Source organism: Leuciscus leuciscus (assembly GCF_965113295.1).
Source record: "Leuciscus leuciscus genome assembly, chromosome: 12".
Lineage (NCBI taxonomy): Eukaryota > Metazoa > Chordata > Actinopteri > Cypriniformes > Leuciscidae > Leuciscus > Leuciscus leuciscus.
The window spans coordinates 41,148,304-41,166,012 of NC_138736.1; the positions used below are offsets into that span (position 1 = coordinate 41,148,304).

The following is a 17,709-nucleotide window of genomic DNA, read 5'->3' on the forward strand; positions in this document are numbered from 1 at the left end:
TCTGGTGTGGTTGTATTTTTCATAAAAAAAATAAAAAAATTGGTATGCATTTGTTTTGAACTGTTGTTTGGCAAATATACTTGGATATATTTCCCCCTTATTTTTTGTGTTTAATTTTGTCTTTAATTTGAAGTGTTACAATGGAAAGCTGGCAATTTCCATCAATGGCGGGGGAAAGAGTTTTAATAGAGAGTCATGAAAAAAATTCAAAAGTCAAGTCACCTTTATTTATATAGCACTTTTTACAATACATATATTTTCAAAGCAGCTTTACAGTGATAGGAAAATAATGCAACAAAGTTTGTTTCTGCTGTACAACAGATCTAGAAGAAAATAGTGTCATAGTCCAGCTTAACCCTCTGGGGTCTGAGGGGTTTTTGGGGTCCTTGAGATGTTCTGACATGCCCTGACATTTGTGCTTTTTTCAGTTGCTTATAAACATATTAATGGCAAAGGTATAATTACACTCTATTTAGCACAAACAGGGCTACCATAATATGTGAGCAACATGCATGTACATGTTTGTATTTTTGAGAGAATAATGTTTATGCATGGTTATTGAAAAAACTAAAAACTAAAGTTTCTGAAATAAGACCACAAAACACATACTAAATATGTGACAATAAGACTTTTGACTAATGGATGTCGTTGCCTAGAGTTTTTTCTTCAAAATGATGCAAATTGTATAATATCCAAGGAAAACATGTCTAGTAATTGTGCAGTTAATTTTCATACTGTATTTTCAGTTTTGGAATATGTATCCTCTCCCCAAATTTGTCAATAATAAAACACAATAAAAATTATTTAAAGAAAAGGCTTATATTTACCTTTTAAAATTTGTTTACATCTACCTTGTAAATATATTTTTTTTATTAAAAAGGTTACAATTACAACAACAATTGAAGTGTAATCTTTCTTTGTAAAAACTAAAGTATACATTTTATCATACATATTTCAAAGTTAAGGATTCATTACTTCGAATATAGCCTACATTGACAAAACATACTATATTTAACATATTAGCAAAAATTGGCAAACAAAAGCTTATTTGAGGTGGCAGATATTTTACAGTAAAAATGTGTAATCTATCCAAAACTAATCAACGAAATGTTGTCTTTCATTTGTCTGTAACATAGGTCTTTCGTTTTTATTATAAGGAATATAAATGTTAATTTGCAGTTTAATACGTTGCTTATACTAGTCACATTGCAGTACAATCACATTGCTCCTGTCTGCCTCGCTGCCTGCTGTGAGTGTGTTTGCTTCGGTGCTGTAAGCTCCGTCTTAGCCTCGTATTTCCTTGTTTTGAACCATCATTTACTACAATTTCTAGTTGTTTATACTACTACTAAATACAGCTTACCCAACATCGCTAGCTTCCGTTACTACTAGCACGTAACGGAACAGCAGATTAGTAATTCGCTAGCCTGTTAACGCGCCACCCGTGCGCTCAGCTATTTTTATTTATTTATTTTCTCTCGCGCGCTCGCGCCTTTGAGTTCATAAAAGCTCAGGTGAGTAAGAATCACTCAACAAACACGGTGAGTAATGTCTTGTCCTGTTATTATCATGCGTCGCGTCTGAATGCGTTGTTGTTTTTGGAGCTCTATCGATTTGATTTATAATTCTTGATTTTTCTCTCTGCCTCGCTGCCTGCTGTGAGTGTGTTTGCTTCGGTGCTGTAAGCTCCGTCTTAGCCTCGTATTTCCTTGTTTTGAACCATCATTTACTACAATTTCTAGTTGTTTATATTACTACTAAATACAGCTTACCCAACCCTGGCATCGCTAGCTTCCGTTACTACTAGCACAACACGCTAGTAATTCGCTAGCCTGTTAACGCGCCACCCGTGCGCTCAGCTATTTTTATTTATTTATTTTCTCTCGCGCCTTTGAGTTCATAAAAGCTCAGGTGAGTAAGAAACACTCAACAAACACGGTGAGTAATGTCTTGTCCTGTTATTATCATGCGTTGCGTCTGAATGCGTTGTTGTTTTTGGAGCTCTATCGATTTGATTTATAATTCTTGATTTTTCTCTTTAAACTCGCTTACAACGAACATTTTCTACTTTTCCTCACTGAGAAGCACTAACGTTACTGCTCAAACCTCATTGTTACAACGCGGACTGTTGAGCAGACGCGTCTCAAGCCTATTAGTGATCCAACGCTGCATACTCTTAAAGGTTACGTCCGTGGATCACGGCTTCTCCACACTCACTTATAAACAAACATTTTTTTTCGCCTATCGTGCGTCTACTCTACACCCCTACCACTAAAAAACCTAAAAAACCTCACAGTTACAACGCGGACTGTTGAGCAGACGCGTCTCAAGCCTATTAGTGATCCAACGCTGCATACTCTTAAAGGTTACGTCCGTGGATCACGGCTGAACGCGTCTTCTCCACACTCACTTACAAACAAACTTATAATATAAATTAGTATTAATATTGATAGCATCACTGGTAGCTTCGTTGCTAACTCACTGTCCATCTGTTAAAATGGCGAATATATCAGATGTAAGTAGTCTACCGTTTGGTGCAGGTGAGGACACATTTGAGCTGCACGCACTGCAGTCTGAGCTGGAAGCTGTTGAGAAACAGATCCACAACCTTTTATTGAGACAGGCCGAGCTGAGAGACCGGTGTTTGGCTCTTGAAACATCACGCGCCGATGCACACAAATCAGTGTTTAACGTTACTAACCCGCTGACTCCGACCGCGTCTACTCCGTGCGTTCCTCAGCATCGGTCACAATCAGCCATGGTCTCGTTCACTCCGGCTCCAACACGCCACCACGAAGCCTGGGTGGTTCCAGAGCGGGAGACGCGAGTCAGGTTTAAACCAAGACTTTCTCCGACCCTCCCGGTTTTCGAGTTATCCACACAAAACCGCTTCTTTCCTCTACGCGAAACAGAACGCGATGCTGTGATCATCGGCGATTCCATCGTTCGGCACGTACACGCTACGTTAGGTAAAAGTAAGGTGCAAAGTCACTGCTTTCCTGGTGCTCGTGTTTCTGAAATCGCTGCTCGCGTTCCCGAGATCCTGAACGGTGACAAGCGCGTCGGAACTGTGGTCCTGCACGCGGGAGTGAACGACATCAGGCTGCGCCAGACGGAGATTCTGAAGAAAGACTTCAGGAATCTAATCGATACGGTACGCAGCACATCGCCTGAAACAACGATCATTGTGTCAGGACCGCTTCCCACCTACCGACTAGGGCATGAAAAGTTCAGCAGATTGTTTGCACTAAATGAATGGTTAATGTCATGGTGCAATGAGCAGAAACTGCTCTTTGTAAATAATTGGAATCTGTTTTGGGAGCGTCCTAGGCTTTTCCGTGCTGATGGCTTACACCCAAGCAGATTCGGAGCGGATCTTCTGTCAGATACCATCTCCAAAATGTTAAATACCCTTTGACTAGTAACCAAAAGTCCAAATCATAGTCTCTGCTGCACCAATTCAACTGATATAAATACTAGTGTAGAACATTGCATAGAAACCGTGTCTATTCCTCGTTTAGTGAGATCAAATAATAAATCTAATGCAGGATCTAGGAAAAATCGAATTGTTATTAAAACAGAACATGTTGCTATTAGTAAACAAAAACTATTTCAAAAGCTAGGTCTTCTAAACATTAGATCACTCACACCTAAGGCAGTTATTGTAAATGAAATAGTCACAGATAATAGCTTCGATGTACTTTGCCTTACTGAAACCTGGCTTAAACCAAATGATTATTTCGGTATTAACCCTCTGGGGTCTGGGCTGTTTTTGGGGCCCTTGAGGTGTTCTGACATGCCCTGACATTTGTGCTTTTTTCAGTTGCATATAAACATATTAATTGCAAAGGTGTAAATGCACTCTATATAGCACAAACAGGGCTACCATAATATGTGAGCCACGTGTATGTATATGTTTTCATTTTTGAGAGAATAATGTTTATGCATGGTTGTTGAAAAAACTAAAAACTAAAATTTCTGAAATAAGGCCACAAAACACATAGTAAATATGTGTCAATAAGACTTTTGACTAATGGATGTCCTCGCCTAGAGTTTTTTCTTCAAAATTATGTGAAAATAGTCTTGCTTTATCGTTCACATAAAACCATACATTGATTTAAATTGATGTAAAACAGGTTTTGCTTGGAAAGCCAATATGCGAGGGGGGCGTGAACGAGGAGTGGTTTACACCTTAGAATACAATGTCCCACCCACTCTGCATAATGATGAGCCATTCACTCAGGTGTGACACTGACTGGGCCACAATGCAAGGACAAAAGATATATTTAGAAGAAGACTTATATTGACCATTTAAGATTTTGCTTACATCTATCTTGTAAATATGTTTTGCTGTTTTATTAAAAAGGTCACAATTACAACAATAATTACAATTTCAACAATATTTCAAGTGTACTCTTTCTTTGTAAAAAAAAAAAAGATTATAGGCCTACATTTTATCTATGTATTCATTAGTTTGAATATAGTCAACATTGGAACAGCTAACATCTTAGTTGATGACTTTATTTTTGACAAAAATAGATATAGAAATTGCTAAACAAAAGCTTATTTGAGGTGGCAGATATTTTACAGTAAAAATTTGTAATCTATCAAAAACTAATCAACGAAATGTTGTCTTTCATATGTCTGTAACATCGGTCTTTCGTTTTTATTATAAGGAATATAAATGTTAATTTGCAGTTTAATACGTTGCTTATACAAATACATTTTATTTCAACACATTTCAGTCTATTTTTACTCTTTTTACATTCATTCACAGAACCACAATTCCTACTAACCGATCTAATTCCTACTAGAAACGCAATTCAAATTTAAACTGTCTTTTTGCGAGTTGTGGTAAACAGCGCATCTCTACCGTTCATTCATTCACACAGAAACGCGATTTACTTGAGAATGAAAAAAAACTTACTACAGTATTCCATCCGTTGCTCCTCGAAATACCAGCACTTCTGAGGGACGTTTTCCATTATTATTATTCCTCACAGCGCTGCGAGACAGTGTAGAACTACACTGATCATCTGAATAAACTTGATGTGTTTTCTCGAGCTGATATGGGGGCGTTCACAGTTTGTATGGGATCGTCTCAGTCATTTGCGTTTGAATAGCGCGCGCTCTCCGTGGGCGGGGCCGATTATAACGTAATGAGCTGAGATGAGCTCGACTGGAATCGCTCTCTTTTAATACAGATTTCACAAGATGAGAATATTTGTTTTTTATATAAATGACTTCATTTAAAAGAAGAGAATTCAAGCTTCATGCCTGTGTGTCTGTATGCCTGTTTGACTGAGTATTCGCTCAGTTATTGTTCATTTTCGGACGCGTTTCAGAATGGACTTCACTGGCAGAGAGAAGGCAGAACTCGCTTTGTGTTTATTTTTCTTTATTTGGCAAAAAGCACAACACTTTGTTTTTATTGTGAGTATACACAAAAATAATACACATTTAACAGAATCGATTGATGTATGAAACTCCTATGGAAAATCAAAGTCAACAGAGTATTTATGAGTTTCTTTTAAACTGATTAAAAAAAAGCGAGCTGGTATCGCCGGCGATACCTCCGACCTCAGGGGGTTAATGAGTCTACTCCTCCTGGATACTGTTATAAGCATGAGCCCCGTCTGATTGGTCGTGGCGGAGGTGTTGCAACCATTTATAGAGATATTCTAAATGTTACTCAGAAAACGGGTTATACGTTTATTTCATTTGAAGTACTTGTACTAAATGTTACGCTCTTAGATGTTAGAAAAACATCCCTATTATCTCTAGCCTTGGCTACCGTAAATAGACCGCCAGGGCCTTACGCTGATTTCCTAAAAGAGTTCGCAGATTTTCTCTCAGACCTATTAGTCAATGTCGATAAAGCATTAATTGTTGGAGATTTTAACATACACGTAGATAATCCAAATGATGCGTTAGGAGCTGCGTTTACAGATTTATTAAATTCATTTGGGGTCAAGCAAAACGTCACCGGACCAACACATCGTCTTAATCATACACTCGATTTAATTATATCACATGGAACCGATCCAACCGATATAGATATCATTCCACAAAGTGATGAAGTCACTGATCACTACATGGTAACTTGCATATTACGTACTGCTGTAATATGTCATGCGGCGTCGCGTTATCAACCAGGCAGAACAATCCTCCCATCCACCATAGATAATTTCTCAAATTGCTTATCTAATCTGTCTCAGCTGCTGCCTGAACCCAAACAAACAGATGAACTAGAAGAACTAACTAGCACTATGAGCACCATTCTCTCTAGAACATTGGATGTGGTTGCACCTATTAAATTAAAAAAGGTCAGAGAGAAAAATAAAGCACCATGGTATAACAATACTACGCATGTTTTAAAGAGAGAAACCCGTATTTTAGAGCGTAAATGGAAACAAACTAATTTAGAGGTCTTTAGAATCGCGTGGAAAGACAGTATGTCACGTTATAAAAAGGCCCTAAAAGCGGCCAGGGCTGAGCACCTCCGCAAACTAATAGAAAACAACCAAAACAATCCAAGGTTTTTATTTAACACCGTGGCTAGACTAACAAATAAACAGACGTCACCCGAACAAATATCCCGTTACAGTTCAGTAGTAATGATTTCATGAACTTCTTCACTGAGAAAATAGAAAGCATCAGAACCACAATTGTAAACGTTCAATCTTCAATCGCGCCTTATAATTCAGCTTCAATTATCACCCCGAAAGAACAATTACAGTGTTTTACAACTATAGAACAAAAAGAGTTAAATAAACTTATCGCTTCAACTAAAACAACAACATGTTTATTAGATCCTATACCAACTAAACTACTGAAAGAAGTGTTACCTGTAGTGGAAGAGCCTCTCCTCAATATTATTAACTCGTCTTATCCTTAGGTCATGAACATTTAAACTGGCAGTTATAAAACCTCTCATTAAGAAACCACAATTAGATCATAATAATCTAGCAAATTATAGACCCATTTCAAATCTTCCATTTATGTCTAAAATATTAGAAAAAGTGGTGTCCGCTCAACTGGGCTCTTTCTTGCAACAAAATGATATCTATGAAAAGTTTCAGTCTGGATTCAGACCGCATCATAGCACTGAAACTGCGCTCGTTAAAATCACAAATGATTTACTTTTAGCTTCTGACCAAGGCTGTATCTCAATACTAGTTTTACTTGATCTTAGTGCTGCGTTCGATACTATAGATCACACAATACTCTTAGATCGACTACAAAATTATACTGGTGTTCAAGGACAAGCACTAAGCTGGTTCAAATCATACCTATCTGACCGCTACCATTTTGTCTATTTAAATGGAGAAAAATCGATCATAACTCCAGTAAACTATGGAGTGCCGCAGGGATCTGTATTAGGCCCTCTGTTATTTTCAATATATATGATGCCACTTGGAAATATTATAAGGAAACATGGAATTAGTTTCCATTGTTATGCTGATGACACTCAAATATATATTTCATCACGGCCGGATGAAAACGCTAAATTTCACAGAGTGTGTTAAAGATATAAAAGATTGGATGACGCGTAATTTTCTTTTATTAAATCCAGACAAGACAGAGGTAATACTTATCGGTTCAAAAAACCGCCCACAAAACCTCGCACAATACAACTTTAACATCATAGGATGTCCTGTTACTTTATCCTCTACAGTAAAAGACCTGGGTGTTATACTCGATTGCAACCTGTCATTCAAGATTGATGTATGAAACTCCTATGGAAAATCAAAGTCAACAGAGTATTTATGAGTTTCTTTTACACTGATAAAAAAAAGCGAGCTGGTATCGCCGGCGATACAGCCGACCTCAGGGGGTTAAGTAAGTTCAGTGTTGAGTAATTTCTGTTGTAAAAAAGTTATTAATTTGGTTAATTTATATATACAGCCGCTCTGGAGAAAACAGAGATGTCGTCGTCCAGCTCAATTCAGTTCTCATATAATGGTGTCAATGCAGATTTATAATATTGTTGAATATTAAGTGTCTCCAACTAAGCAAGCCAGAGGTGACAGTGGCAGGAACTCAAACTCCATCAGTGACTGAATGTAGAAGAAAACCTTGGCAGAAACCAGACTCAGTCTCTCAGTTCTCCTCTGACCAACGAACGAACAGTGTATGTGTAATGATTCCTGTCTTGTGTTTCCCTCGTCTTGTGTGGACTTTAGTTATTTCCTGTTCTGTGTCATGTTTTGTAGTCCTTTGTAGTTTTTCTAGTTTATTAGTATCCCCAGGTGTTTCTAATTAGCCACACCCCCTTGTTATCTTGTTTAGCTTGTTGGTCCCTGTGTATTTATAGCCCTTGTGTTTCACTTGTTACTTTGTCAGTTGTTGTACATGTATGGGTGCTTCTAGTTCGGTCCTTCTCGTGGTTTTGTTTCTTTGTCCTTCGTGTTCTTTATTATTTGTACTACGTGTTTCTTCATTAAAACCCTGCTAATAGATCCTTGCTTCCGCATGCTTTCTCCGGCACACAATAGTATGATTAAGATTCAGGCATTACATGTCAGAGGTCAGATTGGATCTGAACATTTAGAATATTTATCCAGTTTCATCTGGTTGAAGGTTTCCTTGTTTGACTTTGGATGAAGGATTGGATCATTCTGTAAAGTTACACAAACACATGTGTGTGTGATGATCACTGTGGGTTTGTGTCTTTTGATTCTGCTGAATGTGATTGTGTCTGTAGAGGCTCTTTATTCTCCATCAGCTGATCCAGAGAAGGTCAGACTAACATATAAAACCTGTAAGTAAAACACAGACAGTCAAATGTGTGCGACATTATTGCATTATCAACTTTAGAACAACTAAAAGAAACTACTTAAATGATTAAGTGAGAGATTATAATATCATACTGTGATACGCGATTGTTAAAGCTGTTTTTAAACATTCAGATTTTGATTTTGCTTCTGAGTCACCATGAATGATGACCCTTGACCCTTATCTATAATCCTGTATGACTGTCCTCTTTCAGTGTCACTTGGTCAGTTTTATTTATGATAAATAAACTAGTGATAAATATTTACCATTATCTTTTATTGCAATTGACATTCTCTCAAAATACATAATTTAGCAATAAAAAGATTATAATAAAAGCAAAATATTGAATTGTTTGAAATAAAAAGACACTTGAAGATATTTAATTGTTGCTATAAACTATTATTAAAAAAATAAATGAATCAAACTCTTATTAAACATGTATAAAGTGTGTAATACACCATCACAAGGAAAGTAAACTAAGAGGAAACTAAATTAACTTTCAATTAAAATATGAACAGTTTTAATCATCACTACTCACTCAAGCGTCTCCAGTTTATAATGTGGATCCTCCTTCAGATCAGAGAGCGGCTTCACACCTGAGTAACTTAGTTTGTTTCCATAAAGACTCAGTTCTCTCAGGTGTGAGGGGTTTGATCTCAGAGCTGAAGTCAGAGCAGCACAACCTTCATCTGTAACATCACAATATCTCAACCTGTAGAGAACAATGACACTCTTCAGTCTCTCAGTTCAGGAAACACTGATATAATTTATATGATACATATGAATTTCTCCTTTCTCTTCAACAGATTTGTATGAAAGCAGTTGTCACCTCTTCACATCATCCAATCATGCTTATAACTATCAACAACATTAAAAGTAAAATGAGCTCAGAAGCTTTGGAAAGAATCTAATGAAGATTAAACATCCTTTTCAGTTACTTGATGGTAAACCTTTTTTGTTTTGTATATCATTGATTATTTACCACAGGAGAGAAACAGACGACGTTGAGACTTTTATGTAATCTGACCTGAGTATCTCCAGTTTACAGTGAGGATCCTGCAGTAGATCAGAAAGCTGCTTGACTCCAGAATCTCCTACTTTATTCCCTGTCAGACTCAGTTTTCTCAGGTGTGAGGGGTTTGATCTCAGAGCTGAAGTCAGAGCAGCACAACCTTCATCTGTAACACCACAATTACTCAACCTGTAGAGAACAATGACACTCTTCAGTCTCTGAGTTCAGGATCTACAGCTCAGATAACCAGAACTTCACAATCAGAGACTTAATCCACGGCACCATTAACAGGTCCAGTCTAAGGTTCAGACCCACTTCTACAAACTGCTGGAGCGGGTTAGTTTCCATATCATAAAGATTGCAAGAATATTCGAAACCACTTTATTTAACAGTGTCCTTGTTACATATATGTTACAATAAGAGTAGATTATGCATAATTACATGCAACTAACCATTAACCAAATCCTAATCCTACCCTTACCCTATAGTAAGTACATGTAGTTGCTTAACCCTCTGGGGTTATTAATATATATAAATATATTCTACCAAATTGGTTCAAAGTTGGAAGCATGTCAAATTTTTATTAATTTTTTTTCAAATTTTTTTTTCACAAATTGTGCTTGCAAATTGTATAATATCCAAGGAAAACATGTCTAGTAATTGTGCAGTTAATTCTCATACTGTATTTTCAGTTTTGGAATATGTACCCTCTCCCCAAATTTGTCAATAATAAAACACAATAAAAATTATTTAAAGAAAAGGCTTATATTTACCTTTTAAAATTTGTTTACATCTACCTTGTAAATATATATTTTTTATTAAAAAGGTTACAATTACAACAACAATTGAAGTGTAATCTTTCTTTGTAAAAACTAAAGTATACATTTTATCATACATATTTCAAAGTTAAGGATTCATTACTTCGAATATAGCCTACATTGACAAAACATACTATATTTAACATATTAGCAAAAATTGGCAAACAAAAGCTTATTTTAGGTGGCAGATATTCTACAGTAAAAATGTGTAATCTATACAAAACTAATCAACGAAATGTTGTCTTTCATTTGTCTGTAACATAGGTCTTTCGTTTTTATTATAAGGAATATAAATGATAATTTGCAGTTTAATACGTTGCTTATACAAATACATTTTATTTCAACATATTTCAGTCGATTTTTACTCAGTATAGCAAAATAGTTTGCAAAATAAACTAAAATAAAGGCAGATAGAATATAGTTTATTTATACAGCATAGCCTAGACCATTTACATATAAATTACTCTGAATGGCAAGTATGGAAATGGTCCAACCAGTAAAATCTGTAGCCTACGTTTATATAAAATAGCTTGTCAACTAATTTCTCTGGACTGTAGGCTAATTGGCCTACGTGTTGTAGCCTAGTCATTAAATAAAACAATTTAGTTCATATTTTGTTATGTGGTTGAAGGATGAACCCAATCGCAGACAGTTTGCAGGACACACAAGGTTTATTATATACAAATAACAGGGAAAACAAAGCTCACGAGGGGGCAAAACAAGACTAGACAGGACAAGGAGTGACTAATCTAGACTGTGACTTGACATAACTTGACTACAAACAAATAGCGAATACAGAAACAGAACTCTCTCTTGATGACGCTCTTGACAGGGTACTCACAGGAATGAGCAAAGTCTCACAATGAAGGATAGAAGATAACATGTAACACCATAGCAGGTCTAACAATGAACCGACACAGGACAGCAAACACAAGGGGATTAAATAGGGAGAAACTAATGAAGACAGCAGGTGACACAGATGAAACAATAATGACTAACCAAGGGTAACAAGGGGGCGGGGTTACATGACGAGACAACGCAAGCACATGGCCAAACAAATGGCCATGTGCTGCACATGAAAACAAGGGCCTGTCATGATTCTGCCGCAAGACGAGAGAAAACCAAGAACAAGATGGCAGAATCATGACATATTTAGGTTTAAATAAAATCTTTATTTTTAAAAAAAAAATTATGTTGATTATATGAAAAGTGAAAAGCATGAGTAAGATCATGCGCAATCGCGAGACAAATGGAGTGGGTAGACAAGATTTTGACCATTTCATTAAGTTTATTTTTTGTATAAAGCCTTTCTTTAAAGTGAATTTCGTTTTGTATTAATTGTATCTTAATTTTAATCGTTGTTTCATCAACCAATTGCCTGTATTTAATACATAAGAATTAAAAATAGCAGGCAATATTTGCCTCAATCGCCTCATAAATGAACCCAAACTCATAAGCTTTGCCTAAAATACCAGAGAAATATATAGAAAGCTCGAAATGTGTTATTTTAAACAAAACTATTAAAAACGAAAGAAAACAGACTGCATGAAGCCTCTCTCCTACTTTATACAGCATAGCCTAGACCATTTAAATATAAATTACTCTGAATGACAAGTATGGAAATGGTCCAACCAGTAAAATATGTAGCCTACGTTTATATAAAATAGCTTGTCAACTAATGCAAGTAAATTTAAAAAGACGTACTCATCCGAAATATTATCCACGGCTGGATCAAGTCGCTCTCCAAAATAGGCTACAAACGTTCGTCGTCAGAGTCCCGCTCTTCTTCTGAGGAAAATTTGAACTCTTCACTATCCAGGACTAGCTGAAGGGCTTCATCACCAGTGTATCTTCCAACGGCGCAGGAAAGTGAATGAATGAAACTTGCTGGTTTTAAGGCATTTCATGGGGCGTTTACCTTATTTTGCATAGATCACCTCAGCACATTATCTTATGAATAGCGAGCTCTGCGAGTGGGTGTGAACTCATTACAGATAATTAGCTGAGACGGGAGAAACTGTACTTTTCTTTAGTTTCATACAGATTATATTGCAGGAGAATATTTGTTTTGAATGTGAATTGTTTTATTTAAAAGTAGAAATTTAAAGCTTTATTTAGACGCATGTTTCATGGTTGTGTGATAAGTATTAGCTGAGTTTCAGTTCATTTTCCAGACTTGTTTCAGAAAGATTTTTTGCGGAGACAGAGTGAGCTGAAAGCGCACCCTGTTTATTTTATTTATTTAAAAATAAAAAACAAGGTTTTGATGTTAATGTGAGTGTACACAAAAAAAGAAGACCCTCTATAGATTATAATCATGTATTTATTTGATTTATATGACCATAAATTACGGATTTTTTAAAGTTTATGTTGCTGCTATTTGAAGAAAATCCAGCAAAACGCGCCGGCGCGTTTGCCGACCTCAGAGGGTTAATATTACTTAGTACTTAAATATATAATTACTCTGTAACAGTGACACCTTAAAATAAAGTGTAACCGAATATCTTTTTTTTTTTTTTGGCAAATACCCCAAAATCATCAACATATCTGTATATGAAAACGGTTGACACATCTTTACATCATCCAGTCATGTTTAATCTATCATTAATATTGTAAAATTATGTCAGACACATTGGAAATATTCTAATGAAAATAAAAGCAACATTCCCATTAGTAATTTCACTGTATATATTTTTTTTTGTTTAGTTTTTTTTGTATGGCAATCATTATTTACCATTAAAATAGAGGACTATGTTGGGACATTTTATACAATCTTACCACAGCATCTCCAGTTTACAGTGAGGATCCTGCAGTAGATGAGAAAGCTGCTTGACTCCAGAATCTCCTACTTTATTCCATGACAGATCCAGTTTTCTCAGGTGTGAGGGGTTTGATCTCAGAGCTGAAGTCAGAGCAGCACAACCTTTATCTGTAATACCACAATTATATAACCTGTAGAGAACAGTGACACTCTTCAGTCTCTTAGGTCAGGATCTACAGCTCAGATAAGCAGAACTTCACAATCAGACACTTAATCCACGGCACCATTAACAGGTCCAGTCTAAGGTTCAGACCCGCTTCTACAAACTTCTTGAGCGGTTTAGTCTCCATATCATACAAAATTGCAAGAATATTCGATAACACTTTATTTAACTGTGTCCTTGTTACATCTGTTACATGAACTTACCATAGTAATAACAGTAAATGATGCATAATTACATGCAACTAACCCTCAACCAAATCCTAAACCTACCCTAACCCTATAGTAAGTACATGTAGTTGCTTAATATTACTCAGTACTTAAATATATAATCACACTGTAACAATGACACCTTAAAATAAAGTGTAACCGAATATCATTTTTTATGCAAATGCCCCAAAATCATCAACATATCTGTATATGAACACGGCTGTTACATCTTTACATCATCCAGTCATGTTTAATCTATCATTAACATTGTAAAATGATGTCAGACAAATTGAAAAGAATCTAATGAAAATAAAAGCAACATTCCCATTAGTAATTTCACAGTAGAATTTTTATTTTATTTTTTTGTATGGCAATCATTATTCACCATTAAAATAGAGGACTATGTTGGGAAATTGTATACAACCTTACCTGAGTATATCCAGTTTACAATGAGGATCCTGCAGTAGATCAGAAAGCTGCTTGACTGCTGAATCTCCTACTTTATTCCCTGTCAGATCCAGTTCTCTCAGGTGTGAGGGGTTTGATCTCAGAGCTGAAGTCAGAGCAGCACAACCTTCATCTGTAACACCACAATACCTCAACCTATAGAGAACAATGACACTCTTCAGTCTCTCAGTTCAGGAAACACTGATATAAATGATATGATATATATGAATTTCTCCTCAACAGATTTGTAAATGAAAGCAGTTGTCACCTCTTCACATCATCCAATCATGCTTATAACTATTGTTGTGGAAAATGTGCAATTGTCCTGTTACAAGTATGCCTTTTTGTAAATTAGTTAACCTGTAAATAATAAAACTATATTTAATTGAAACTAAGAAGCTCGCCTGCTAAAAGTCTTTGATTTCTAATAAACTGAACTGAACAGATCACGAAGAAGTCTTCTAACCTATAGATTGTGAGTATGAAAATCCAGATGCTTATGATTTAGGAAAGATTTGACGTACTTTACCTAACCTGAGAATAATCAAAATAAGGTTAAAAGTGTCTAGAAATACGCACCATAAAACACTATCAAAAACTATCAAAAGTAAAATGACCTCAGAAGCTTTGGAAAGAATCTAATGAAGATTAAACATCCTTTTCAGTTACTTGATGGTAAACTTTTTTTTGTATATTTTATTTTTGTATTCATTCATTATTAACCACAAGAGAAACAAAGACGACATTGAGACTTAAATAATTAAATGAGTATTAAATCATGTTTGATTCATATTCAGTGTACTTATTTATTCTTATGGAGCCTCGTTGATTTAGTTTACCCCTATGTTAATTAACGCATTAATTATCAAACATGTACTAACATGTTGTTAAGGCTTCTGTTATTCATGTATGACTCCTTATGACTCTCTATTACTCTCTATAGCTCTACATTGGTTTATGATTAGTTCACATCTTCTCTAATCATGAGTTCATGTTGAAATAACTATTAATTCAGGTATTAGTACATGATTATTCATGTACTGTTATTGTAAAGGGTTACCTAAGATATATATACATTTCTCATTTTACAGTATTGCTTTGGTACGAAAGCATATGCTAAACTCATAAATATGATCATGTTTTATCAGTGTAATGATTGTTGTCAGAGTGACTTACTGAACTGATCTGGATTCTTTAACCACAGGCATCAGCTTCTGAAGAACTTCATCTGCTGTATTTTGTGCTCCAATAAACTGATTTAGATAAAAAACATCCATCTTCTGCTCTGATGTCAGCAACACATAAACCAGAGCTGACCAATGTGAAGAGGAGAGTTTGGTTTCTCCTATTTTTCTTGATGTCAGATCATCATGGATCTCCTGCAACAGAGAATCATCACCCAGTTCATTCAGACAGTGGAACAGATTGATGGATCTCTCTGGAGATCGATTCTTCCTGATCTTCTGTTTGATGTACTGAACTGTTTCCTCTTTGTTGTAGGAGCAGCTTCCAGTCTGTGTCAGTAGTTCTCGTAAGAGAGTCTGATTGGACTCCAATGAGAGACCCAGAAGGAAACGCAGGAAAAGGTCCAGATGTCCATTCTTACTCTGTAAAGCCTCATCCACAGCTCTCTGATGCAGCTCAGATAATGAATGATATTTCTTCTGGTTTAAGATTTTAGAAAATAAACTTTGTTTGGTTTTGTCAAACACATTTATGTTCTCATTTGCAAAGTGAATGTGTGCATATAGAGCTGCTAGATGTTCCTGGATGCTCAGATGAACAAAGCAGAAGACTTTCCCCTGATACAAGCCCAACTCCTCCCTGAAGATCTGAGTGCACAATCCTGAGTACACTGATGCTTCTGTCACATCAATGCCACACTCTTTCAGGTCTTCCTCATAGAAGATCAGGTTGCCTTTCACAAGCTGCTGGAAAGCTAGTTTCCCCAGTTTGAGAATCATGTCTTCATCTTTCACTCTCTTCTCATAGTTCTTCTCATGTTTGATGTTGGTCTGAATGATCAGTAAGTGTGTGTACATCTGAGTGAGAGTCTTGGGAATCTCTCCTCTCTCTGCTTCACTCAACATCTCCTCTAGAACAGTGGCTGAGATCCAGCAGAACACTGGGATGTGGCACATGATGTGGAGGCTCCTCGAGGACTTCAGGTGTGTGATGATTGTATTGGCCAGACTCTGATCACTGATTCTCTTCCTGAAGTATTCCTCCTTCTGTGGCTCATTGAAGCCTCGTACCTCTGTCACTCGATGGACACACTCAGAGGGGACGAGATCCGCTGCTGCTGGTCTGGAGGTGATCCAGATGAGAGCAGAGGGAAGCAGATTCCCCTCAATGAGGTTCATCAGCAGCTTGTCCACTGAGGCTGATTCAGATATATCAGACAGTTTCACTTCACTCTTAAAGTTCAGAGACAGACGACACTCATCCAGACCATCAAAGATGAACAACACTTTATATTCATCACTGGATATTTCCATTTCTTTTGTTTCAGGGAAAAATACATGAAGAAGATCTGAAAGACTGAGTGTTTTGTCCTTCATCAAGTTGATCTCTCTGAAAGGAAGTGGAAATATGATCTGGACTTCCTGATTCTCTTTCCCTTCAGCCCAGTCCACAATGAACTTCTGCACAGAGACTGTTTTCCCAATGCCAGCGACTCCCTTTGTCAGCACAGTTCTGATGGGTTTGTCTTGTCCAGGTAAAAGTCTAAAGATGTCAGTGCATTTGATCGGTGTGTCCTCTGTTGCTGCTCTCCTGGATTGTGTCTCAATCTGTCTCACCTCATGCTCATTATTGATCTCTCCACTTTCACTCTCTGTGATGTAGAGCTCTGTGTAGATCTCATTCAGAAGTGTTGGGTTTCCCTGCTTTGCTGTTCCTTCATACAGACACTGAAACTTCTTCAGCAGATTTGTTTTACATGTGCTTTGGAAAATAACAAATTACAACATGAATTAAAGACATAGAATTAGTAATAAAATAAATTAACAATAGTCAATCAAATAATTACACAATGTCATGCAAATAACAGTGTTGTTGTTATGAAGATGAGCATGGCTGTTATTTGGCCATTTGCACAAGCTATTAGTGCTGTCCATGAGCATTGATATAGATTACATGATTGAATTTTGTCCTCAATTTTTATTTTGTTATTTAATTTGTAATCACTTCAGGTACATGTCAAATTAAAGGGAAAAAATGAACTAATTCTGTAAAATAAATGTATGACAAAATGATAATCTCTAGTGTAGAATGATAGATAACTTTCCTGGAGTAATTATAACATCACATTGTTCACAAGCTGTTTTATTGACATCTTCCCACTGATTCAGCAATTACAATAGAGGTGATACATTTCAGTAAGTTTTACTGTATTCTTCAATTTACATTCTAAAGTTAATTCATGTTCATTATCATGTTTTCATGCTCAAACTGGTGGAGAT

At 36.3% G+C, this 17,709-nt stretch overlaps 2 protein-coding genes across 2 annotated transcripts in view; one reads left to right on the forward strand and one right to left on the reverse strand.

Annotated features, from left to right (window-relative positions):
• Positions 1 to 17,709, reverse strand: part of LOC309511316 (uncharacterized protein) — a 142,136-nt gene that overhangs the window by 71,490 nt on the left and 52,937 nt on the right. The window contains exons 14-16 of the mRNA XM_082186421.1: positions 14,228 to 14,401; positions 13,387 to 13,560; positions 9,806 to 9,979 (exon numbers count right to left, since the gene is read on the reverse strand). Of these exons, the coding sequence (XP_082042547.1) occupies positions 9,806 to 9,979; positions 13,387 to 13,560; positions 14,228 to 14,401 (522 nt within the window). The remainder of the gene's footprint in view (positions 1 to 9,805; positions 9,980 to 13,386; positions 13,561 to 14,227; positions 14,402 to 17,709) is intronic.
• LOC309511374 (uncharacterized protein) lies at positions 1,446 to 3,735 on the forward strand. Its single transcript, XM_082186574.1, has 2 exons — positions 1,446 to 1,514; positions 1,897 to 3,735. Exon 2 carries the CDS (start codon positions 2,498 to 2,500, stop codon positions 3,416 to 3,418), a length of 921 nt encoding a protein of 306 aa, XP_082042700.1. The 5' UTR covers positions 1,446 to 1,514; positions 1,897 to 2,497; the 3' UTR covers positions 3,419 to 3,735.